Genomic DNA, 27,904 nt, shown 5'->3' with positions numbered 1-27,904 from the left:
CATCCGTATTTATAATCAAGCAACCAACAGAAATTAAGTATTAAAACTCAGAATTCAAGACATAAAAGGGTGGCATAATTCATTCACAAACAGCTAAAAGGTTGTCACAAGTCCATGGAAATTTATAAGTTCTGATCCAGCCCAAATATGCCCCAGACCAACTCTGTTTTTAGCAAAAAGTTCTGGTCCATCCAACACAAAAAGGGTTTGTTTCTATATTTACCAAAAAGCGATCTCACTTGCAATAACCCCCTTTCTTGCCCTCAGTGCTCACCCATGGTGCTAGGAATATCAAACTCAGATCCAGCTACCAAACAGATCCACCAAGCTAGATTGTGAATTCTTACTGTAAGTCCATGTCAATATAGATGCAAGTAGCCTGCATGCATGAATCTCAAAAGTGGCAGCTCAAGTGGAGTAACCAGGTTCGAAGTGGACCACGTGAGTATGCTTGAGAGATAATTAAAGGTATACAAAATAATCTAAATAACACAAATTAATGAAGCTTGAAGCCATATTTGACCATAGCATTTTGTGACCCATTGGTAAATAAAATAAAATTCTTTATCAACCAATGACGAAGGCCATTTAGTTAACACAGTTGAACAGTTTGAATACTAAGCACCGCTTATGGTTTCAAAATGAATAAATAGTTTGAGCAGAGTGTAAGGTTGAACACCCAGAAAGTTCGACCATAGTCGAACTAACATAAGCCGGTGATCGCACGCGTGATCAGCGGTGCATTTTTCTGCACTAAAACAGTCTTTAGTGGCAGTCATGAAAGCTGCTTAAAGACCAAGGAGTCTTTAGCAGCGGTCAGCGACCGCCGCTAAAGGGCCCGAAAGCGGATGCGTGGCCAGCGTCCGAATCTGATTTCGTTCGATCCCAGCACCTGTTCAATGGGACTCTCAACTCATAGTTTAGTTAGGAACTTATTTGACATATAATGCTCATAAAATGATATATGACACATTTCTAAATGTTTCATATCATTTTACAATTGTGAAACATGGAACATCATATCAATAAAATGATTTGAACACTAATTGGAAAAATGGCTTTGGAAAATATCAGAACAATGCAATTTAGGTACATGTGCACATACATGAAATATCAAGAACTATGTAGAGATCTTACCTACAATTTAGACTTATAGACTTAGATGCATCACGCATATCAGTATTTAATCGATCCATTAAGCTTTCCTGAGTCACACAATATTCAACATCTCCTGCAAAGAAAACAAACATTTACTTGAAAGTGTTCACATCAACAAACGTGTTACTTTTTAGCAAACAGACAAATATAGAATGGGCCAACCATCACTGTCCAAGGACTAGGTTAATTGCTTAAATAACAGCTTTTGCTTAATTTTCATTCTGCTCCTATTCTGATTTCTCCTATAAATTGTTTCAAATCATAAAGGCTGAAAACTAACTATATGTTATGTTACTGCCAGTTGGCTATGTGCAGTTTGGAATAATTTATAGTTCATTATTAGAAACAGGCCCTAATCATGAAAGGAAACAAAGTGCTTAAAGCCACATGAAAAGGAAAATAACAGGCTGTGTAACACATCTCTAATCTACTATTACCAAAGAAGCTTCTGTAAAACATTTATTAGGAAATGGAACTTACCTTTACCATTACGTACATCAATAAACCCATCTCTCTGAATTCTTTGCATAAAATCTTTACCTAGGCGTTCCTCAATTCCTCCCTTCAAGTCAAATCTGCCTGAGACATTGATCACAGTATTGACATCATGATGCTTTGACGCATAAAGGAGAACAACATTTCCACCTGAAATAGTTGTTATACATTAGTACAAATGAATCACAAGATAAACAGTATGGATCATGGTTTTTAAAGGCATTTTGAGGGGTGTTAAGGGTGTATGCTTTGCTGGTGAGGCTTACGCCTCCCCAACAAAGAAGCTGATCACTCTTAATGAGACGTGGGCCTCTATGAGACCCACAACTTTGTTACCTTTTACAGTGGTACCTTTTTTACCTGGTATTTACTCTAGCTTCTCTCATCTTCTGTCTCCCTGTTAAAACCGAGGCGGAGGAGGGGCGCCGCCCCTCCTGCCCTCTCTTTTGACAGCCGCAGGAGGGCAGCGCCCTCCGTCTCGCCTGTGGCAGCAGCAAGAGGGTGCCGGCCCTCCTACCCCCTCTCTCTGTTTTAAACGGCAGGCAGGAGGGATGGCCCTCCCGCCCTCCCTCGTCTCTCTGTTTGTAGCAGGCAGGAGGGGCGGCCCTCCTGCCCTCTCTCGCTTCTTTTACCACAGGCAGGAGGGACAGCTCTCCTGCCCTCTCTCGCTTCTTTTATCACTGATAAGTCGGCTGCGTGCTTTTAAAAGCACGCAGTGACGAAGGGGGGAGGTTCTCGAAACCTCCTTCCCCCTCTCGTCTCTCGATCTCTCTCCCTCGGGTCTTCTATAGACAGCGAGGCAGGGGGGTTCAAATATTACCCCCCCCCCCCCACACACACACACACACACACACCGTCTCTCTCCCGACTCCCATCTCTTTGCTCTCTTCCCCCCGACTCTCCCTCGTCGGCTCACTGGAGACCCCATTTACCGCCGGCTACAAACTTCCTCTTCCTCTCTGCAGCGAAGGCGCCGGCGACGTTTGCACACCGACAACCCTCCTTCCGACGAGCACCTTCCGGCGACCCCAGGTACGCATCCACCTCCCCTCTTTCCTCTTCCTCTTCCTCTTCTTCTTCTCTGTGAGGGGTCGACCGATAGGGGGGCAGAGCCCCTTGCCGTCGCCTCTCATCGGCAGGGGGTTACCCCCCTGCCTTTCTCAGGATCGGCTGACAGGGGGGCTGAGCCGCCTGTCATCGCCTGTCGTCGGCAAGGGGACTCCCCCCCCCCCCCCCTGTCTCTCTCTTTGGGTCGACTGACACGAGGGCAGAGCCCCCTGTCGTCGGCACGGGGACTCCCCCCTTGCCTCTCGCTCTGGGTCTCCCCAGAGGGTGGTGCCGAGCACCCCTCGTTGTCTCGTCTCGCTGTTAAGCAAGCCGACAGGGGCCTTTGGCCCCTGCCTCCTCTTCCAAAAGCCGCAGGGGGGCTCCTGCGTCTCTCTATGCTAATTTTCTTAGCAGGGCCCCTGCCCCTTTTTCTGTTCCCCTATTTAGGTGCGCAGGGGAGGGTCTGACCCTCCCTGCCTCTGTCTACCGTAGGGAGGGGCTCGAGCCCTCCCTGCCTTCGATCTTCGCAAGGGAGGGATCAACCCTCCCTGCCTTTGTAGCATGCAGGAGGGGCCGAGCCCCTCCCTGCTTACTGTTACGGGAGGGGAGGGGGCCGAGCCCCTCCCTGCTACCTGTCACGGGAGGGGAGGGGGCCGAGCCCTTCCCTGCTCCCTCTTCTCGAGCGTCAAGTAGGGGCTTCGCCCCCTGCTTGTTTACGTGTTCGACCGACAGGGGCCAAGCCCCTGCCTCTTTATGTATTCGGCAGGCGGGGGTGAAGCCTCCTGCCTCCTCCTTTGTGCTAACGGGTGGGGGCTTGGTCCCCCGTCTCTTTGCTCTGCTGGCAAGCAAGGCGACGCCTCGGCCTCCCTTGTTGCCTTCATAAGGCAGGGGCGCAACCCTGCCTACCCTTGCTTTCTGAGGGCAGGGGAGCAACCCCCCTGCCTCCCTGTTGTTTGCTGACAGCATGTTAGCAGGGGCTTGTGGCCTTGCCCCTGCTCCTTGCGCTTATAACAGGTGCGCATGTGCACGATGCTCCTGCCTCTGCTTCCTTTACTTCAGGACGGCGACAGTGCCTCTGACCTTCTATTTTGGTGTTAGCTTACTAAGATCGTCACTTTTGCAGCTCGTACGATGGATCCTGCGCGTGCTCTGCGACCCGAGTCGTTCATCGCTTACACTCGCAGACGCCAGCAAGCTTGCAACTCTCAAAGGTAGGGAAAGATTGCACGGAAGACTTAGATAATTGAATTAAGTTCAATTAACTAAAAAGGGACCATTAAATAAATATATATATAAAAATATATATATTTATACGAGTACGCATTTAACTCAAAGACGGGTTTCGCGATCCTTGTCCTTTACTTTGTCGTTGTGCATCGCGCAATGGTTTTGCGTTGTACTCCTGCTTACGGTATTTACTTTGTCGTTGCACATCGCGCAAAGGTTTTGCATTGCACTCCTGCTTACAGTCTTTACTTGCCGTCGCGCGTTGTGCCGAGGTTTTGCGTTGCACTTCTGCTTACCGTTTTTACCTTGCCGTTGCGTTTTGCGCCTAGGCACTTGTTTTTGCATGTGTTGTTACTGCCTTGCTATTGCATATGACGCTCAGGTTCTCGCTCATTGCATACGCGTTTGAGGCATCCTCGTGGAGGATGTAAGAGACATTTATCACTCCCTCTTGCGACAAGAGTTCAGTCGAGAGCTGGCGATACACCTTCGTCTAAGGAGAGGGATACCTCGCAAGGATCCTGGCTCTTCGTGTGCGCAATGCTGCAGAGTCGACTTGAGATTTTAGGGAGCTTCGCAAAAGCATCAAAGACTGCCCCAAATCGAAGCATTTGGAAGGATGTGATTGGTTGGTTTTGTTCGTCTTTTCAGCATATCTCGCGTGATCCCGAATTGGGGGTTCGAGCGAACTTCTTAGCAGGTGTTCTGCTGAGAAACCCGTATCCCGTCCATCGAGGCCGGTATCGAGTCATGCGAGACATGTAGATACCCGATAGCGGATGAGATTCGACATAATCGCATGCATAATGTTGGCACAAGGTACTGCTGTTTCAAAAGATAAACATTACATCTTTGTGAAACACTCTTGTTGAGGCTTTTATTGAGGAATTATACCCCCTTCATCCTAGAGTACTTGTCGTCGTGCACGACATGTCTAGTACTGCAATGATCGAATGAGACGGTCGTGCGACCTCGAACAGTGCTAAATGCACAATGCTGTAATCACATAAATGGCCTCACATTCGCCTTCACAGGCAAGATGCTTGAGTGGTTTAAAGACCACAACATAGGATGGGTCGTTAGTTAAGCAACCCCTAACGCACTCATTCGCTTCTGGTTGTTCTGTTAAGGGAGAGGACAGAGCGGTACAAAACTCCAATGGACAGGTTGTTAACAACCACCCCATGGGCAATGATCCGGCCTCCCCAGTCATTGGAGTTAAGGGGAAAGGGGCTACAATAGTTAGCTCAACACTTCTGCAGAAGTTGGATGCATATGTGGCACTGCTTTCAGCCTCTGGAGAATCCGCTCTCGGCTAAAGCCATCCCCTTTGGAGCGGACTCAACTAGCTATTCGAGTTATTGAAAATACATAGAATAACAGATGCCCGAACTAGTCTCAGTTGTTTCTACAATTGTTTTGGGATGAAGGCGTAGTTGTTGTTGTTGTTGTTGTTGTTGTTGTATACTCCGCCTGTGTATAACTGTTTAGTTATACACTGCCGGTCCCAAGCCCGGATAAAGGAGGAGGGTTGCGGTAGGCCTGTGACAGCCAGCATAAAAACTTTGTCATATCCTATGAAAATGAACCAATATGAGAATTTCGTTGGGGCGTTCCCTACTGAGCGACGCGCTGTACTCAATAGGCCCGGAGGCAGTGATAAATGGGCAAGGGTTGCTAGGTCGTCGCCCAGAAGCGACGCGTCACACCGGCGCCCGGGTGTGGTGTCAAATAGGCAAGGGTTCCCTCACTTTGTTGGACGGGTGGGGGTAAAGAAGTTAGTCCAAGACCATAAAATTAGGTTAGCCACTTGGAACATAGGGTCTTTAACTGGTAAGTTGGTAGAGTTAGTAGATGTTATGTGTAGGAGAAAGATTGATATTTTATGTCTTCAAGAGACTAAATGGGTAGGTGAGAAAGCTAAAGTGATAGAACATTGGGGATATAAGATTTGGTATACAGGAATAAATAGGAATAGGAATGGAGTAGGGATTGTTATGAGTCGTCAGTTTATAGATAATGTAGTTGAGGTCCGTAGGAAGGGTGATAGAATTTTACTTATTAAATTAGTATTAGGTACGGATATTATGAATATTATTAGTGTTTATGCACCTCAAGTAGGTTTAGATGATTCCATTAAGCATCAATTTTGGGAAGATTTAGATGGAGTAGTACAAGGGATATCTTATGGAGAAAAGCTTTTCATCGGCGGTGACCTTAATGGACATGTAGGCATTAGTAGAGGTGGATTTGAGAGTATCCATAGAGGCTATGGTATAGGAGAAAGAAATGAAAGTGGGGAAAGGATTTTAGATTTTTGTTTGTCCTATGATATGATCGTAGCAAACACTTGGTTTAGGAAGAGAGAGTCTCACCTAGTAACATTTAAAAGTGGGGTTAATACAAGTCAGATAGATTTTTTCCTACTTAGAAAGAGAGATAGGGGTTGTTGCATCGATTGTAAGGTTATACCGGGAGAAAGTGTAGCTACACAACATAGAGTCTTAATTTTAGATCTTAGAATTAGACAATGCCGCAAAAGGGATAGACATAGGATAGATCCTAGAATTAAGTGGTGGTCACTGAAAGGAGCTAAACAAGGAATGTTTGTAGAGCAGGTAGTTAAGGAAAGCTAATTGGTGTCTCGAGGAGGATTCAGAATCAATGTGGAATAAGATAGCGGGTGGCATGAGAAAAGTGGCTAAGGAGGTATTGGGTGAGTCTAAAGGCGGTGCACCACTAGGTAAGGATACATCATGGTGGAATGAGGATGTCAAATTAGCTATTAAGGTTAAAAGAGAGTGTTATAGAAATCTAAGTAAGAGTCGTGATAATGAGAATTTGGAGAAGTATATGATAGCAAAGAAGGAAGCCAAAAAAGTTGTTCGAAACACGAGGGCTAAGGTATATAAAGAGGTTTATGACAAGTTGGATACCAAAGAAGGCGAGAAGGATATTTATAGGCTTGCAAAGATGAGAGATAGGAAATCGAAGGATTTGGGTATGGTTAGATGTATCAAAGATGAAACGCAAAGGGTTTTAGTCAAAGATGAGGAGATTAAGGAGAGATGGAAAGATTATTTTGATAAGCTATTTAATGATAGTCATACTCAAGATCTTGGAGACTTCTCCATTCCTTTTCATGAGATAAATCGTGACTTCATGCGCAAGATTCAAAAGAATGAAATTGCAGAGGCTTTGAAGAAAATGAAATCAAGAAGGGCAGTTGGCCCAGATGGTATACCTATCGAGGCTTGGAAATGCTTGGGAGAGAAAGGTTTAGAATGGTTGACAAATCTTTTTAACTTGATTTGGCGAACAAATAAGATGCCAAATGAGTGGAGGAAGAGTACTTTGGTGCCTTTATATAAGAATAAGGGTGATATACAAGATTGTACAAACTATCGTGGTATAAAACTCATGAGTCATACTATGAAACTTTGGGAGAGGGTGATTGAGTCTAGGTTGAGGAAGGTTGTCATGATATCGGAAAATCAATTTGGTTTTATGCCTGGAAGATCAACTATGGAAGCTATACATCTTCTTAAACAACTTATTGAAAGATATAGAGAGAGGAACAAAGATTTGCATATGGTTTTTATTGATTTAGAGAAGGCATACGATAGAGTACCTAGGGACGTTCTCTGGTGGACAATGATGAAGAAAGGTGTTTCTCTCAAGTACATTAGTATAATTAAAGATATGTATGAAGGAGTAGTAACCAATATCCGCACTTGTGGAGGGGTGACAACCAATTTTCCTATAACGGTTGGGTTACATCAAGGATCTGCTTTAAGCCCTTTCCTTTTTGCGATAGTGATGGATGAGCTTACGAGATCAATTCAAGAAAATGTACCGTGGTGTATGTTGTTTGCTGATGATATTGTTTTGATTGATGAGTCTAGAGCTGGGGTTAATGCTAAGTTAGACTTATGGAGACAGACATTGGAAGCTAGAGGTTTTAAGTTGAGTAAGAGTAAGACTGAATATATGGAATGTCGGTTTAGTAAGCAACGAAGTAGGGATGGGAGTGTAGTGAAGCTTGGTGAGCAAGAAATACCGGTGAATGATTATTTCAAATATTTGGGATCCATCATTCAAAGGTATGGAGAAATTGATGGAGATGTAAATCATAGGATAAAGGTTGGGTGGATGAAATGGAAAAGTGCAACTGGAGTGCTGTGCGATCGTAGAATGCCATTGCGGTTGAAGGGAAAGTTTTATAGGACGACTATTAGACCCGCTTTACTATATGGTACGGAATGTTGGGCTGCCAAGAGACATCATATTCAAAAAATGTGTGTAGCTGAGATGCGGATGCTTAGATGGATGTGTGGAAATACAATAAGAGATAAGATTCGGAACGAGGAGATACGTAAGAAGGTAGGTGTTGCACCCATTGAAAATAAGATACGAGAGAATCGTTTACGGTGGTTTGGACATATTCGACGAAGGCCTAATGATGCTCCAGTTAGAAGGTTGGAGAAATAGGAAAATAGATTAGTTAAAAGAGGTCGGGGTAGGCCTAGGAAGACTTGGATGGAGATGATCGGAAAGGATATGAATGCTTTGAACCTCACCGAGGACATGGCATTGGATAGAAATGATTGGAGGAAAAGGATTCATGTGGAAGACCCAAAATGAATTTCTTTTTTGGTTCATATCGCTGACCCCAATTGTTTTGGGATGAAGGCGTAGTTGTTGTTGTTGTTGTTGTTGTTGTTGTTGTTGTTGTATACCCGCAGGCCAGTAATATCGAAATATAAAGTTTGTTCACACTGGTCGATTGCGTACTTGCTCGGTAGTTCAGTATGTTACTCGTTGAGCTGTACCCGCCTGTCGAGGCGTTACTCTAGTTTGTTAAACTGCTTACGCAGTTCTTTGCTAACTAACATGTAGCTTCTCATACTAGTTAAATGCCTATAATAATAGCATTATGCCAGTTGCTACATATTAGCATGTGACTTTCTTTACCCCTTAGTCGAACTGTTTGGTGCTTATGGTAGCGTAGCACTTGTTGGCTTGCATCTCTTATGATTGATGTGATTGCATACAGCTCGTAATCTACGAATTGGTGGCAACTAGGATTGATGTGGTTGTTTGTCTTATAAGTTGCTTACATATTGTGATATAACCGTTGTCGTATGATTGCTTATGAGTGGCTTGTGATGTAATGGTTTATGCCTTACGATTAATTTAATTACTTGTTGATGCACTGAGTCATTTGATGGTAATTGTATGTCTTACGAGCATTGTTATGAGTGCTTGTCTTATTCAGTTGTTTTGTTTGGCTGTCGGATAGAGTTAGTTACTCTTCGCCTATAGAATCAGTTGGATTGCCATATCTGCATGTTTTCGTGTGTTTTGTTTTACTATGTGAAGTGATATGATGCATATTGCTGATATACATGTTTGCACCCATATTATGGCTACTGACTCCAAGAGCGGTCAATCGTTCGGAGCAGTCGATTGTATAGATACATGTATCACTGAGTATGATGTCTGTTGAGGACCTGATCTCCAAAGGATTATCTGCGAGGGCGTGTATAATCAAGACCAGGTAACCGGCTAGAGTGATAGATTCTCTGTGAGGATGTACACTGTCCACGAACCGGTAGCCGCAAAGATGGTGAACTCCTGTGAGGAAGTGTATGGTCCAAGACCAGGTATACCGTCTAGGGCGGAATTCTTTGTGAGGTTATACATTTCCCAGACCAAGTGATCCGGCGTTGATCTTGTTGATTGTAATAGTGGCTATCAACCCTGAGAGCGGTCATTTGTGTTGATGCGTGTATCGCAATGATTTTCATTGGATATGGCATTTGTTAGGGACCGGCTTCCCAAAGGTTTTGTTGTGGGGGTTGTACTTTTTCCAAATCAGGTAATCCGGTTAGAGCGGTAGAATCCCTGTGAGGATGTACACTGTCCACGAACGGGTAGCCGCAAAGACGGTGAACTCCTGTGAGGAAGTGTATGGTCCAAGACCAGGTATACCCTCTAGGGCGGTAATTCCTTGTCATGTCGTATATCTCCCGGATCGAACGATCCGACGTGGATCTTGTGTTTTTGCTTACCATAAAAAGTTATGGCGAGTTGTGATGATCTTCTGAGATTGTTTGAGATAGTCAGTTATGAATCTATAGTTTTTACTTTCTGTTTTAGCATGATTACATGTTGATCCCTGATGTGAGAATCAGATCTTTAGCGATTTTAGATCATGATCATGTTTTGGACCTTCTATGGAAGGGTGGGTTTTTCTGAGAAGTATGACGCCTTAGGTGGGTCATAACAGGTGACAGTTTGTCGCGTAAGGCCTTGAGAGATGGGAATAGATAAGGGTTGTTCAGAAGAAAGCGTTTGTTGGAAGTAGTAAGAGCGACAAACGATGACTCGATGATGATTAGATGCGGGAACCCCGTTCTAGAAATGAGAATAAGCTAGTTGCGTGGTGGTTCACAGCCTACGATCAATTGAATCATATGTTGCGTTTGTCAGTTGAACTGCTTACTTGCCTTGAACTGCTTATTTGCTTTGAACTGCTTACTGCTTGCACTACTGACTCGCTTGCACTACTTACTCACTTGCACTACTTACCCGTTTGTACTGCTTACCTGTTTAACTGTATATCTGCTTTTAACTGTTTAATCTGCTGAATTAAACGTACTTAATTCAGTTTCTTGTAGTCTCTCTTGTGCACCTACTAGTTTTTCGCGAAACTAACCCATTCTATGGGTACAGATGATGATTAGGTACACTACGGGCGATGGCGCGATTGTAAGATGGCTTCAAGACTTCTTCTTTCTGCTCTTAGCTCGCATCCTGGACGCTTTGGGTTTGTAACGGATTTTTCTTAGGATACCCTAATTTCGTGAGTTTTGGTTCTTTTAGCTAACGTGCCCAAAGTTGTCAGCTTGCCTTCTTATTTAACAAAAGAAAAATCTTTCGCTGATTTCATAAACAAACTCTGAAGGAAAAAGATATTTCTAGTCTCTTGCTTGTTTTTCTGAAAAGGTTAGCAAGTTTGAAATTTGAGGCATTACAGCCATGGGTTGGCCACTGCCTGTGGCAGTGGTAGCTGGGTAGGCCCGATCGAGTTGAGCTTGGTCATTACCGAGCCCAACTCAGTCCCCGCCTTCTGCTAGTCGAATGCAGCTAAGCTGAGCCCGGCTAGCACCAAGCCCAGCTCGGTTCACCCTTGGCATGAGCCCGGCTTAGTCCGGTCAACTCGAACTAGGTTCGAGTTCGACCCTTATGATGCAAGTGTTTTACATCAACAAATTAAAAAGATTTCAATGTTTCTTTCATAGCATGACAAAATACCTTTTAGTGCACCCCATCGATGCAACGAATGCAGCACGTACACCAAGGCACGAGCCCTTAATAACCTACGCTCAGAATCGTCAGTGAATCCGACTATCTCCGAGGTAGGAGAAAGTTGCATACAAAGACAAATGGCAGAATACCTCTAACATATATGTAAATGTATATATATATATATATATGATTTTAACTCAAGAGCGCAATTTTGCGTATTCTTGTTCATTTAAAATTTGCCATTTACTTTGCTATTGCGTTGTTACGTGCATAGGCTACTGCTTACGCAATTTATTTAGCCGATATATGGTTGAATACATCGTACATCGTGCATCGCTTACGCAGTTTATTTAGCTCGATGTGTGGTTTCACACATCGAGTCTTATTTTATGTCATTTACTTTGTCGCCGCATTTTTACATGTACAGGCTACTGCTTATGCAATTTATTTAGCTGATGTACGATTTCATACATTGTGCATCGCTTACGCAGTGTATTTAGCTTGATGTATGTTTTCGCACATCGAGTCTTGTTTTATGTCATTTACTTGCGATCGCGTTGTTACGTGCACAGGCTGCTTACGCAATTTATTTGGGCAATATACGGTTGTGCATTGCTTACGCAATTTATTTAGCCGATGTACGGTTACGTAATCGTGCATTGCTTACGAAGTTTATTTAGCTCGATGTGTGGTTTCGCACATCGAGTCTTGCTTTATGTCATTTACATCGCCATTGCGTTGTAATGTGCACAGGCTTATGTTTTGATATATATGTATTATATATACATATATATATAGCTCTGTAAGGTACGCAGTTTTGCGTACTCCTACCTACCTTGCATTATGCTTGCATTTAAAGGCGCATATTTGCATATGCTCGCCAAATCTCTAAAGAAAAAGGAGATTTCACGTACGAGATTTCAAAGCTCGTAATATTCGTTGTTTCGAAAAGCAAAAACAACGAATATTACAAGCAAAATGCTCGAGTTTGTTTGAAAGACCAGAGCATGAATAATGGGTCGTCAGTTAAAATAGAACCTGACATACCCATTCGTCTCTTTGGTTCCGTCAAGAGAGATGATGGAATGGTACAAAAACTTTGATAGACAGGTTGTTAACAACTACGCTCCTCGAGTAGCAATTGACTCGGTGTCCCCAGTCATCGGAGTTAGGAGACGGGGCTATCAAATATAATCATAGGTGATAGACCTCATGGACTTCTGCAAAAGTTAGATGCATTCCTTGCCACGAATGCCTCTGGGAAATTCTCTCTCAATCACTGGTCGTCCCCTTTGGAACAGACTCAGCTAGTTGTCCGGGGTATCAAAATATAGAGAATAACAAACCCTCGGGCAGTCTCAGTTGTTTCTACGTTTCTCATGTGCGTACCCTCAAGACAGTTAATATCGAAACAAAGTTATCATGTTCATTTTACTTATGTTGAATTGCATGTCACGAAAGGAACAACGCATGTATTAGTCTTGTTCTAAATTGTTATATCTATGCACCTACCAAATTTTCATCAATCTAACCCGTTTCATGGGTACAAGTAATGATTAGGTTTGAACGGTAGGCGATGGCACGATGACAAGATGATATCAAGATCCCACTGTTTCTCTGACATTTTGTTCCTAAACACATCTTCTTGTTTGTAAATTTTGTATAAGGGTTTCCTCAAGAAATTTCACTTTTGTATGAACTCTAAATTACTAAAAACCTCGTTTTGAATCTATATGGTTTCAACGATTGTAAGGCGATACAAATCCGTTGCATAAGGGAAGGTTCACCATAATGCGCCCAAGGTCCGTCGACTTGTTATTTCAAATACCATTTTTCGCTGAAATGCTATTTTAAAACTCTAAAAAAGGAAAGATTATAAGACTTTTCAAATTTTTCTTAAAAGTTATAAGTTCAGGATTTTGGGGTGTTACATCAATACCCATGCAAAGACCATCAAAAAGATGCAACCAAGCTTAAAAATCAAGCAGTTAGAAGGCACAACCTCAGATAATTCTTTTGTAGATAGCATGCATTATGAGAGAGAGATATTTAACATGTGAACCTGTCACATGGGTGCGGGTGCAGGTGCGGGGATTCAGCACTTCCAAAAAAACCGGGTGCGGTGGTGCGGCAGGGGCAAAAATGTAATATATATATATATATATATATATATATATATATATATATATATATATATATATATATATATATATATATATATATAAGGGGGTCCGAGGGTTCCCCCCGGCGCGGGTCCCGCTGCGCGGTCAGCGGGTGAGGGTCCAGGGGGGGCCGCCCCTGGCGGCGGGGGGTTATAGGGGGGCAGCGCCCACCCACCCCCCCCCCCCCCCCCCAAGATTTTTTTTAAATTCTGGAGCCCATTTCATAGGGCAAAATTTTGAAAAAAAAACAAAAAAAAATGGACCAAAATGACCCTGGGTGCGATCAACGCACCTAGGGTCGGGTTGACCGCACTCGATGCCGCACCCGCACCCACGTCGACGCGGGTGCGGCACCCTGCTAACCGAATCCCTGTGACATAGATGTGAACCCATATCATCTCTCAAAACGAGGACCATGGTCTTGTTAAGATCCTGATCCTTCTGCACGATACTATTTACATAGGTTCCTAGAAAAGTTGCACATTTCAATGGAGTTTTAATAAAAGAAATAAGAACCGTCCCTATCCTTGTGGATTCAACTGCCATTCAGACTATTACTATTATATAGCAAGCCTCAATGTTAGCCCTGAGAATGAGAATAAACTGAGGGAAATTAGGTTAAAAACCAAGATACACACATTCATGAGGAGCCACTAGCTTTTATAACAGGAAAATTTGGAAACACCGATGCGACTTGCTTAACATCTCACTGCCTTAAAGTCAAATATAGCATGGTCTTGAAGAAACTTTCATCCTTTGACGTCCATATTCCAGTTTCAAAAGCCATAGGATATAACTTGGGACAGTTGTGAGTTGTAACATTCCCTTCACAAGAATCCCAGGCATAAACATTTACCCGTATATGGGCTAAAAACACTGGACTGAAAACACTGAACATGTTTACTGCAGTATCATAGACTGATTATATGTTTGCATATGCCAGTGATCAGCCTAGAGTACCACCCACAGAAATATAAAGATTCATCTGAAAGGTACCAGATTCTTATTTGACAAGTTTTGACCAATGTCACTGGAAAATGAAAAAATAATTTATCAACTGAGTAAACCATGATGAAAATAAATGCAACAAATGTTGAAATCACCTTTGCTATGCCCAAGAATAGCACATACTTCTTGTTTAGCCTGAGAAAAGTATAGGACAACCTCACGTAAGTCATCAGCCTCTTTAAAATAGCCACCATACTGAAACGAACCTTCACTTTCCCTGTGACAGAATAATGGCGTTAACTTTTGAAGAGAAGAGTAAGACAAGGAAGAAAACAGCAAATGAGCTGAAAAGCATTCAAGTTACACTACAGTGAAATCCAAATTAATCGCTGATGAATAGTTGAACAGAATATTGATGAAGTAACAATAAGAATCTAATAATCTACACTCTTTCTCACAGAATGAATGCATATAATATGCAGAAAAAGGTTTTGGTAATGATATTTTTATGAGCACTGCATACATCTTCAGGAACCATGACCGAGCTCAGCGCTGCAGCGCACGATCATGTTATGTTCTAACTTAGTTGCACACACACACACAATATATATATATATATATATATATATATATATATATATATATATATATATATATATATATATATATATATATATTGTGTGTGTGTAACTAAGTAACTAGGGTTAGTCTAGTTTTAGATATTTTATTTTTTAGTTAGTATTGAACTAGTCAACATGTTGACTAGCCAATCCGATAAAGTCATTGGGACCCCTATAATGAGATATGTAGAGATGCAAAAGGGTTCAATAAAGAACCAAATAACACAAGCACTTAATGTGCAAATTACACAAACCCGCTATGGGGTGAAAGCCAAAAGGGTAAAAGAATATTATTCAAGAGAGAAAAGAGGAGAAAACTCCTTACCAAAAAGAGGGGGGAAGACCCCTATTTATACAAAAAGAATGGGCTCAAAAGGGGGGCCATTGGGGCTCCCTTAATAGATGTTGGGGACCCCAACAGTCATTAATATGACCGTTGGGGACCCCAATGCCTATTTAGGTGGGGCCCCGAATGGATCCCAAAAGGTAAAAAATAAAAGTCAAAAAATACAAAAAGAGAAATACATAAAACAAAAAAGTATAGTTAAAAAGACCAAAATACCCCTATTGGGTATTTTGGTATATATATATATATTATCACCCCTCAAACTTTACAGGGAGAAAACCGAAAGTTTGTTAAGGAGAAGAAGAAAGTGAAGACTTGGAAGCGCTTTTGTAACGACCCCAACTCATACCCCTTGAAAATGCGATTTTTTTTTAAATCAACTGCGGAAATCTTCCTAGAAATCCGGGGCCTTTACAGTTTCACTCCCAATTGGGTAAAACAACCAACCACAATAGAGCTTACACTTATCATCCATACCAAACCAAACCTTTATTGAAATACTGATAAATAAGTCTAGAGACAATTGCATAAATAAAGAATTCAGAGTGCAATAACAACTAAATGAAACAAAAAGGAAATAAAAGAAGACTGAGCCACGATGTCCATCTGTACTTTGTCTAGCAAGTACGTGACACCCGTAACTTCCCAAGAAGTCAGACACTTCACTGATCACCTGCGGCTGCAAAAAATCATAGAAAGAGGAAGTCAGAAATCCGAAGAATTCTACATACAGATCTCTCTAATGAAATAAATGAGCATAAAGAACACAGATAAGATTTCATGCAATAGTTCAGGAGAATGCAATTATGACAATTACATAATTCAATTAAGCATTCATGCAAATCTGAAACATTTATTAAGCATGAAGAACATAAATCAATAACAGGGATTACAATTTAAGTAAACAGTATATTTAACATGCATTAGAACTTAAACATCATGCATCCACCAACATGTAACAATTAAGAGAACATATAAAATATGCATGTCCTAATGCATAGCAAGAATATGCATGATTTATGTGCAATGCATGAATACTTTATTATCTTTTATTAAAGCTTTATTTTCTATATGTGTCCTATTAAATGCATACAATTTAAGTTCCTCTTTTTAATTATTGTTGCCTGTGGATACACCAAGCGGGTACAATTTCACTGAGGCCAAGTTAGATTCTCAAGGTAACTTAGCACAAAAGTTGAATTTTATTACTGGGTTTCAAACTTAGCCCTCGACTGAATCACCTTTGGAACATTAGACCTCCTCATCTAATGTCAGGGATTCGGATAGCAGGGTGTTGTTAGAAAGTGGCTTTAAATACTTTAGGTTCGATAATGAACCAATACACATGCACATGAAGTGCGAATATACCCACTCAAGGGAACAACACAAGCACATCATGTGCTAATACATAAACCCATAAAAGGGGTAAATATAACTTAAAGTCATAAGTTGAATATTATTGAAGAAAAAGGAAGAGGGTAAAAACCCTATACAATGAAGTATAAGCTCCTCCAAGGAGTATTCTACACAAGGGGGAAAGACCCCTATTTATAAGCCTTAAAGGGACCACCTTGGGGGCTCCCAAAGGAGACGTTGGAGAGCCCCCAACGGTCACATTTGTGACCGTTGGGGGCTCCCAACGTCTCTATTGGGAGGCCCCAATATGATACGAAAAAGAAAAAAGAAAAAAAGAAAAAAGAAAAATATTACAATGCATATTCCAATTGGAATATGCGTAAAATGACAAAATACAGAAATACCCTTGAGGGTATTTTAGGAAGAAAAAATATATATATTTATATATATATATAAATAGAGATACGCATACATATATATATATATATGTATATGTATCTTTATATATATATATATATGTACATTTAAGGATTATATTTCAACATACATATATGTGTACTCATACACATATTTTAACACCCCCCCCCCCTCAAACTTTGCGGGGAAACGAAAAGGTTGAAAAAGGCGCAAGACTCTAAGAGGCTTCGGTAAGGATGCTATTGAAACTTGTAAATGCCTTTCTTCAATTGCCTTCTAATGGTGAACATATGTCCCAATCCATCCGGGGTACTTACTTTTATCCTATCTCCAAAATCCTGTGGAATAACAACAAAGAAACAAGTAAAACATATCTTTGCACTTTACTCAAATGGAACATTTCTAACAAGATTAATTGAAACCATATCAAATGACACATCCGCAAAACAATAGTGCAAAAATATAACTTATGCATAGAAATTTGAAGCACATGATAGGATAATTATTTTAGCATGAAAAGTAAATTTAGAAAACCAAAGTTTCAAAATCATACATCATGTTAAAGAGTGAGCGGAAGCAAATTATGCGGAAATGAATTGCAAGAATGCATAATGCATTCATAAGGTCCAACATTGGACAAACATAACCCCATAATGGGGAATAACACAATGGTCCCCTAAGGGACACCACAGTAAGCCTACGAAAAGACATAAGTTATATATGCTTTATTGAATGAGAGCCTAAAAGGCCATAAAGAGCATATGCATATACTATCATGAAATGAATTAATACTTAAAGGAATCATTGATGAACATGCTCCAAACATGTAATGAAGTGCCAAACAAGAGAAACGAAGTCTCCAAGCATACTTTAGACAAAATAAACACAAGAGTTCACAAGGTTTTAAATCCATTTACGAGGCAAAACAAAGAGTGTTATTTGAGTAGAGAATCTTACCCATTTAGGAAAATCTCACTCAATTGACAAAAAACACATTTTGCATACAGAAGTGGCCAAAAAACCATAATCACTTAATATATAGATTAAATACCAAAAAATCAATTTGATTTTAAAATATGCATATAAAAGATATGATTTACTTGAATATTTTAAAACACAAGGCATGAATGAAATTTTGCAAATTTCAACAATAGTTCATCCATTACAAGCAACTACCTCATTAGTCCTCCAAAACCCATAAATCAAGTGTATAAGCTACTAGATCAAGAATATAAATATAATGTCATTTAAAGGCCCAAGACACACACAAAGGTGTGCAAAAGAACCTTTTGTCTACATATAATAATACTTGAAATGAGTGCATCTACGGCAAAAACAAGAGAATACACGTCAACATGGACCAAACGCATCTCTTGTCTACGTAAAAATACACTCAAAACCCACTATGTTCAGCTACTAGAACAAGAGTAACAAGTCAATAATGGGCTAAAACACAATACATCTCTTGTCTACATAAGATGGCACTTGAAATGAGTGAAATAAGTCAACCATGAGCATACATCTCAGCGACTAGAACAAGGACACAAATGCCAACATAGGCTAAAATCACACACCATGGTGTGAATCAACGTGTCTTGTCTACATATAATAACACTCAAGACAAGTGTGTTCAGCTACTAGACCAAGGGAGCAAAAGCTAACAAAGAGCTACCAACGAAGGTGTAATAAAATTCTTGTCTACATATGATGACACTTAGATAAGGGGCATAAAAGGAGAAGACTTTTGATGCAATAAAACTTGTAATGAAAAACATATAAATAAAACCTTGAAATAATATTCTTCAAAAAGAATACCCATAACAATATCATTTTGGAATAAATGTGTGAATATACACACACCAAGAATACTTGTGCACAAAAGCACAAAACACAAATGTGCAAATGCACTCATAAGATTCATAAACAATAAAAGGTTGGGTAATAATCCCAAAAACCTTGATTTTAATATACCTTAAAACATTTAAGGTTTCAACCATCATATATCCATCACATTTATATATAAATAAGAGCATCATTAGAACAAACAACAAACAACAACAACAACTACGCCTTCATCCCAAAACAATTGGGGTCAGCGAAAGAGCATCATTAGAAGAAAAATAAAAAATAAATGAAATCTTTTATACCAAAGGATGCAATAGATACACTATGCATTCTCTATAGTGTGGGAAATTCTTTTAAAAGATCTTTTACAATGGTTCGAACAACCTATTTATCACAAACAATTTTTCAAAAATCCTTTAAATAAACCAAAAACATTGAAACATGCACTAAAATCCATAAACAAGAGAGGAACTCAAAACAAATTAGACTTTATATGAGAGAAAAGAGTTTTTAAACAAAGATCACTAATCAAGAAATCATATATAATTTTTAAAAGTTAATTTATAGGTCAATCATGAAATACTTATGTAAACATCACAAATCCCACATAATTGAAAATAATTTTAAAAAAACATAAATTACTATTTATATGTGATGAGTAATCGATAAACATATAAACAAGAATTATATATTTGAATAGCAAATAAGTTTACTAAATTTAAAAGGGGATATTTTAAAATGTTTGAACATGCGAAATGCGAAAAGAAGTGATTTAACTATTATAAACACTACATATGCAAAAAATAGTTTCATAATGCATAATATGTTAAGAAAAGAGATACATACCGAAAACTTAAGAAAAAGAGGACAATGAATACTTCACCATTTTTTGATCAATATGTTTTCTGTTGCATCAAAGGACAACCCCATCGTGACCTTGCTCTGATACCATGTTAGAAAGTGGCTTTGAATACTTTAGGTTCGATAATAAACCCATACACATGCACATGAAGTGCGAATATACCCACTCAAGGGAACAACACAAGCACATCATGTGCTAATACATAAACCCATAAAAGGGGTAAATATGACTTAAAGTCATAAGTTGAATATTATTAAAGAAAAAGGAAGAAGAGGGTAAAAACCCTATACAATGGAGCATAAGCTCCTCCAAGGAGTATTCTACAAAAGGGGGAAAGACCCCTATTTATAAGCCTTAAAGGGACCACCTTGGGGGCTCCCAAAGGAGACATTGGAGAGCCCCCAACGGTCACATTTGTGACCGTTGGGGGCTCCCAACGTCTCTATTGGGAGGCCCCCAATATGGTACGAAAAAGAAAAAAGAAAAACATTACAATGCGTATTCCAATTGGAATATGCGCAAAATGATAAATTACAGAAATACCCTTGAGGGTATTTTAGGAAGAAAAAATATATATATTTATATATATATATATATAAATAGAGATTAAGGAGAGATGGAAAGATTATTTTGATAAGCTATTTAATGATAGTCATGCTCAAGATCTTGGAGTCTTGTCCATTCCTTTTCATGAGATAAATTGTGACTTCATGCGCAAGATTCAAAAGAAAGAAATTGCAGAGGCTTTAAAGAAAATGAAATCAAGAAGGGCAGTTGGCCCAGATGGTATACCTATCGAGGCTTGGAAATGCTTGGGAGAGAAAGGTTTAGAATGGTTGACAAATATTTTTAACTTGATTTGGCGAACAAATAAGATGCCTAATGAGTGGAGGAAGAGTACTTTGGTGCCTTTATATAAGAATAAGGGTGATATACAAGATTGCACAAACTATCGTGGTATAAAACTCATGAGTCATACTATGAAACTTTGGGAGAGGGTGATTGAGTCTAGGTTGAGGAAGGTTGTCATGATATCGGAAAATCAATTTGGTTTTATGCCTGGAAGATCAACTATGGAAGCTATACATCTTCTTAAACAACTTATTGAAAGATATAGAGAGAGGAACAAAGATTTGCATATGGTTTTTATTGATTTAGAGAAGGCATACAATAGAGTACCTAGGGACGTTCTCTGGTGGACAATGATGAAGAAAGGTGTTTCTCTCAAGTACATTAGTATAATTAAAGATATGTATGAAGGAGTAGTAACCAATATCCGCACTTGTGGAGGGGTGACAACCAATTTTCCTATAACGGTTGGGTTACATCAAGGATCTGCTTTAAGCCCTTTCCTATTTGCGATAGTGATGGATGAGCTTACGAGATCAATTCAAGAAAATGTACCGTGGTGTATGTTGTTTGCTGATGATATTGTTTTGATTGATGAGTCTAGAGTTGGGGTTAATGCTAAGTTAGAATTATGGAGACAGACATTGGAAGCTAGAGGTTTTAAGTTGAGTAAGAGTAAGACTGAATATATGGAATGTCGGTTTAGTAAGCAACGAAGTAGGGATGGGAGTGTAGTGAAGCTTGGTGAGCAAGAAATACCGGTGAATGATTATTTCAAATATTTGGGATCCATCATTCAAAGGTATGGAGAAATTGATGGAGATGTAAATCATAGGATAAAGGTTGGGTGGATGAAATGGAAAAGTGCAACTGGAGTGCTGTGCGATCGTAGAATGCCATTGCGGTTGAAGGGAAAGTTTTATAGGACGACTATTAGACCCGCTTTACTATATGGTACGGAATGTTGGGCTGCCAAGAGACATCATATTCAAAAAATGTGTGTAGCTGAGATGCGGATGCTTAGATGGATGTGTGGAAATACAATAAAAGATAAGATTCGGAACGAGGAGATACGTAAGAAGGTAGGTGTTGCACCCATTGAAAATAAGATGCGAGAGAATCGTTTACGGTGGTTTGGACATATTCGGCGAAGGCCTAATGATGCTCCAGTTAGAAGGTTGGAGAAATGGGAAAATAGATTAGTTAAAAGAGGTCGGGGTAGGCCTAGGAAGACTTAGATGGAGATGATCGGAAAGGATATGAATGCTTTGAACCTCACCGAGGACATGGCATTGGATAGAAATGATTGGAGGAAAAGGATTCATGTGGAAGACCCAAAATGAATTTCTTTTTTGGTTCATATCGCTGACCCCAATTGTTTTGGGATGAAGGCGTAGTTGTTGTTGTTGTTGTTGTTGTTGTATATATAAATAGAGATATGTATACATATATATATATATATATATATATGTATATATATATATATATATATATATATATATATATATATATATATATATATATATATATATATATATATATGTACATTTAAGCATTATATTTCAACATACATATATGTGTACTCATACACATATTTTAACAGGTGCCGCACCCGCATCGACGCGGGTGCGGGTGCGGCACCGGGTGCGGTCAACCCGATCCTGGGTGCGTTGAACGCACCCAGGATCATTTAGGTCCATTTTTTTTTGGGGGATTTTTTTTTTTTTAAATTTGCCCAAATGGGCTGCGAATTTTTTTTTAAAAAAAAAATTATGCTGACAGCCGCAGCAGATGTCTGCCAGCTGCTGTTGCAGCTGTTTGTCAGCTGCTGTCAGCAGCTGTTCTGTCAGCAGCGAAATTTGAAAAAACTCGCGTGTTCCCCCGACCCCCTTTATATATATATATATATATATATATATATATATATATATATATATATATATTTACATTTTTGCCCCTGCCGCACCCCCGCACCCGGGTTTTTTGGAAGTGCCGAATCCCCGCACCCGCGCCCGCACCCATGTGACATGGTTTCCTTGGTATACCAAAACAATAATTGTGTCGAACACACCACTCCCAGATAAAGTGGCGGACTCTCCCTAAAACCGTGGCCAAAAGAAAGAACCTCAATATCGAGTTCAGGGGTCAAAGTAAAGCACACGGAGTTTTTGTATCCTCGTGGTCCCCCAAAATCGAACCTCTAAGATGTGCATTCTTTCGATGGGAGATCTCAGTATACTCATTACACTGCTCTTATTCATTATCTTTTTATTTAAAGGTCATTTATTAAGTTTTGCAATTCATCATGCAACAACAAAAGTAAAGATCCGCATCTACCCCTACGAGAGTCATCACGGAACCATCGCCTGCCAAAAAGCATAGAACAATGTAAACACAATGCAATAACAATAAATATGATTTTTATGATGCATTTTAAAATAAATAAAGAGGGAGCAACTAAGGCTCGAGGCTCTCCAGGCCTGCGATGATTCATTCCAATCATCGCTGCATCCATATACCAACAACCATGGGTAACATACCCCAATGCATTACTTTTGAATGATTTACCATGTATATCCATGTATACAAAATTAAAGATATGCACGAATTAGTAAAGTTCACATACATGTGCATCAACTCACAGTTTCATATTTATCGCATGCCTTCATTCAATAAAAATGTCCATGTCTAATGCATGATTCCATTTAATACTAGTATTCATGTAACATGCATGCTTTCACTCACAAATCATTCTAAACACACTTGTGAACACCTCATGCAATCACTTAAATGTACACCCATATCGATTCCATGTACACTCATGCTAGAAAAAAAAAAGCGACCATGTGATTACCACTTTTAGCCCAACATAGGATGTTCAGCTTGAGCATTGGAAACTACTTGTATGAATGCAATCGAAAATAATTACTTGTTTAGCTAAAGCAGGGCAACACCCATCACCACTTCAGTCACATTGCAATCATAGATGGATGCCTAAGGTCATCTTGTAGCATATGAATGTTAGATAGACATGATAGGAAGCATAAACATCAATTCAATCATACTGCTAAAAAAATCATCATATCTAAAACCATTATGTACCTACACATAAGTATTTAAACGTATATGGAATCGGCACAACCTGTGCAGATTTTGAATCAACATATACATATATATAGGGTGTCTTTTTTTTTTTACAGCTTACACCGTCAGCTGGGGTCCCAAACAGGCCCAGCTGACCCAGATCGGCTGGGTCTGGCCTGGGCAGACTCTGGTCGGACCTGGCAATGGGCTGCCAGGCCTATTCCAGTTCGGCCCAAGGGATGGACTCGGTAGGCCAGTCCCTACCAGACCGGGTTAGCCGAGTCAGCCCGTGTGCAAGTACTTCCCTAATGCAGAAAAATTCACAATATCTTTGACCATGTGCAACCCAAATTTTGATTTCTATACAATACATTTAAAACAGAAATCACAAGTTAAATATCGAATTTACACTACATGAATGCGTGCCTCAATAACATGCTTTTAATGGCATCTCTTTCAAAATCACTTCGTGGGGGAAAGCACAAAACAAGCATATTAATGTTGATCAGATTTATACATCTCAATTTTTTTTGGAAATTTCCCCTACCACACCGATTAGTAGTTCATCCAATCCATTCCGGGTTTTATTTCAGTATGATATGCAGGTACCAGTTAACATGATTCAGCATTGTACAAGTACACACGGACTGATGGTGAAGTATTATAGAAACCAAATATATATATTTTTTATTTACACTACATGAATGCGTGCCTCAATAACATGCTTTTAATGGCATCTCTTTCAAAATCACTTCGTGGGGGAAAGCACAAAACAAGCATATTAATGTTGATCAGATTTATACATCTCAATTTTTTTTGGAAATTTCCCCTACCACACCGATTAGTAGTTCATCCAATCCATTCCGGGTTTTATTTCAGTATGATATGCAGGTACCAGTTAACATGATTCAGCATTGTACAAATACACACGGACTGATGGTGAAGTATTATAGAAACCAAATATATATATTTTTTTTACATGTACTCGCATGACCTCTAATACTAAATAGTTCACAGAACAGGGACATCTACAGAGAATACAAGTTCCAGCATTGATACCACAACCAACGCATCAATTCCGGATATACCATAACAAGAAGTGAACATGGAGGTTCTGAGCATCAAAAGACTGCACAACATGCAGCAACCTTGATCCGAAAACGGGGTTTCCTAGCAGCCGAGATCCCCAAATCGGCAGTCACTAAACCCATCTGTAACGTGGATCGGAAAACCCCCAAATCTGATATTTGGGGGTTTTCAGAAACAGTGTTCCTAAAAGGAATCTGAGAAGCAGCACTTGTCCTTGGGGGAATTTCTGGCAACCCACATCTCTTTTCCTTTAGATTCCGACCACTCGCATCCCAAACTCGACCCACCGAAAGCCCAAAAGAAAACAAAAAGAACCAAGAAGTTCAAGATGAGATTTCCCCTCAAAATATTTTATGAAATCCGGTCCATATCACTTTTGTCATTCGATTTCAAGAGAGAGAACCCGTACCTCAGAGACCCGAAGCTTTGCAGCTGTCGCTATTGCGAGAAGAAGGCTTGCCGGCCACCGATCCACTGGTCCGACTCGATGAAGGTTGCTGCAGCGAGTTTGAGGATGCTTCCACCGGCCTCGACTGCTTCGGCGCCGTGAAGGATTCGAGAAGAAGAGGAATAGGGAGACAGAGAGAGAAAGAGAACAAGAGGGGGAGAAAGGGGTTCGTGAGAGCCCCTTAAATAGGCTGGTGGCCTCCGAAAAGGAAGGAGGTGATAGATTTCCCCCCTTTACTTCGGCGGCCTTTCACCCCTCCCAGCTTTCGCACAGCGTTAGGGTTTTGAACCCTAACGCCTTCCCTCGTTCCTCCCAGTATCGGGTTCAGCCCTGCAGCGGCTGAACCCTATGTTTGTTTTTGTTTTTTTCTTTCACAAGACGCGGCCCGGGTCCGGACCCGGGACCCAGAAGCCAACCCCGAGTTGGGTCCGCGTCTCACCCATTCGATATGGATCCACAAGTTGGATCCAAATGGATCCAACTGTGGATCCTTGAGTTAGATTTATATTTATATTTTAAATATTTATTATTATTATTATTATTTTATATATATGAATATATATATATGAATATATATATATGATATTAATTATATATATACCCCTTTATGTGTCCTGGATCCGAAACTTGGATCCTAGGCCCAAATCAAACAATTTACGCATTAAAAATTAATGAAAAAAATTAGGTTATTACATCCTTACCCCCTTAAAGGGATTTCGTCCTCGAAATTGGAACATACCGAATAAGTGTGGGTAGTGTAACGCCTCGAAATTTTAACCCAAATTTTGAGGATTTTTTTTTATAATAGCGAAAACAATCATTTCATTGGGTTAAGCATTCAAGAACATTACAGGAGTAACCAAACAACAACATTTATTTTATTTCAAATAAATAATGACATCAGAGTTCCAAATAACATGAATTCTAATAAATTGAAATGTAATCTGAGATATCCAGAGAACACAATAAACCAAACATCTCGATTAGCACCCCATCTCGCAGCCACTCATGATGTTATATTCTTCGCCTGAAAAATGGTAAATTGATTGGAATTATACTGCAACTGTCTAAATAGGAAATACTGTAATTTTTCTTGCAGGTATATCATGTGTCAAGTATGTATTGTAGGTGTCGTGAGTAATTTTCAGCATATACAAGAACAAATAAAGAATTCACACTATGACAGCAACGTTTTATGACACTAACTAGCAGGTAACAACATTAACAAAATTTAAATATCTCATAATCACAGATTTTATTGTATGTTGAAAGTAAATGCCCACATGTCAAAAGTAATTATTTATGTATACAATTGTAAATCGGTGTCACTACCTACTCAGATGTGATACCTAAGATGATCTAATTCAAATGTTTATCTTTAATTATCCCGCGGGTACACGCGAGCCAAGGCAATCGTAACAGAAGAGAACATTCGGGGGTTTATTATTCATTGGTGTTTTATTAACCCGAATATTCTAACTGAAATTGTAAATCCTAAATGAGTGGTCAGTAACCGAGAGAATCTCTCAAAAACCCAAAACCAAAACAGGATGCATCCCTAACTTCTACAAAAGAACAAAGAGCCACCACCTATGACACATTGGTAGTCCGGGTCCTCCAACTCCTAGGACTGGGGACCAACGAGCTATTGTCGCTCGAAACAAGAAACACATGTCCCCGGAGTTTCGTACCACCTACCCTCTCCAAGGTAAGCCCGAATCTGAGTGGGTTATTCTTTTCATTTATTTAAATTTCTCAAAGTATAAGGGTGTTTCCTCAAAATTTACTACCATAGTAGATCCCCACCTTTTGTGATCTTACAAGGGTATACAAGCCAATTTTTGTCTATTTGATTGTACAGACCCACTCAGAGAGCTCTGGTATCTTTAAACCAATCAAACACGGATATCTCAGTACCTTTAAACCAGTCAGCCTCACAAAATTTAAATTTAAGTTTTTCACCAGTGTTATTGACATTGAGTGCAAGCTTATCAACCTAAGTACCCACATCAGGTACCCAACCCATATTGCCCAATTAGGCAAGATTTCCCAAACACCCACTTAGAGTGCTTTGGTGCCTTTAAACCAATCAAGCACACAAGCCCCGGTACCTTTAAACCAGTCGAGCACAGAGTTACCGGAAGCGCCTAGCTAAAAGGGGAAGCGCGCTTCCCCGAAGCGCGCTTCGGAAGCGCGAAACGTCGCGCTTCCGAAGCGTGGGGGGGGAGCGTCCCCCTTTTTTGGGAAGCGTGCTTCCCTTTAATGGGGGACGTGTTTTCCTTTAATGGGGGATGCGCTTCCCATCACGCTTCCCCCTCGCTTCCCCCACGCTTCCCCCTCGCTTCCCCTGTTTTTTCAATTTTTTTGTATTTTTTATTTTTTATTTTTATTTTTTTCGCTTTCCCCTCGCTTTCGAGACGCTTCCTAGGTCGCTTCCGAGACACTTCCCGAATCGCTCCTAAGTGGTCCCACGCTTCCCCGCTTCCTAAAATTTTGAAAGTGCCTCGCTTCCCGCTCCCGCTTCCCGTATCGCTTCCCGCTCCCGCTTCCTCAACTGGCAACCATGGTCGAGCAACAAAATTATATTCTCATTTTCAGGTGAATTCAAATTAAAATTTTCGATGGTCCATGCATGAC

At 40.2% G+C, this 27,904-nt stretch overlaps 1 protein-coding gene across 2 annotated transcripts in view; it reads right to left on the bottom strand.

The window, feature by feature from the left end:
• LOC149829436 (putative uncharacterized protein YDL057W) overlaps positions 1-27,904 on the bottom strand; it is a 91,086-nt gene that overhangs the window by 920 nt on the left and 62,262 nt on the right. For both annotated transcript variants that reach the window (XM_090015941.1, XM_090015940.1), the window contains exons 4-6: positions 14,507-14,628; positions 1,639-1,803; positions 1,138-1,231 (exon numbers count right to left, since the gene is read on the bottom strand). In XM_090015941.1, the coding sequence (XP_089872067.1) occupies positions 1,138-1,231; positions 1,639-1,803; positions 14,507-14,628 (381 nt within the window). The remainder of the gene's footprint in view (positions 1-1,137; positions 1,232-1,638; positions 1,804-14,506; positions 14,629-27,904) is intronic.

This window comes from Nuphar pumila, chromosome 8 (genome assembly GCF_984573655.1).
Source record: "Nuphar pumila chromosome 8, dmNupPumi1.hap1.1, whole genome shotgun sequence".
Lineage (NCBI taxonomy): Eukaryota > Viridiplantae > Streptophyta > Magnoliopsida > Nymphaeales > Nymphaeaceae > Nuphar > Nuphar pumila.
Note: the sequence above shows the minus strand (reverse complement) of the source record. Positions and strands in the feature narration are given on the sequence as shown.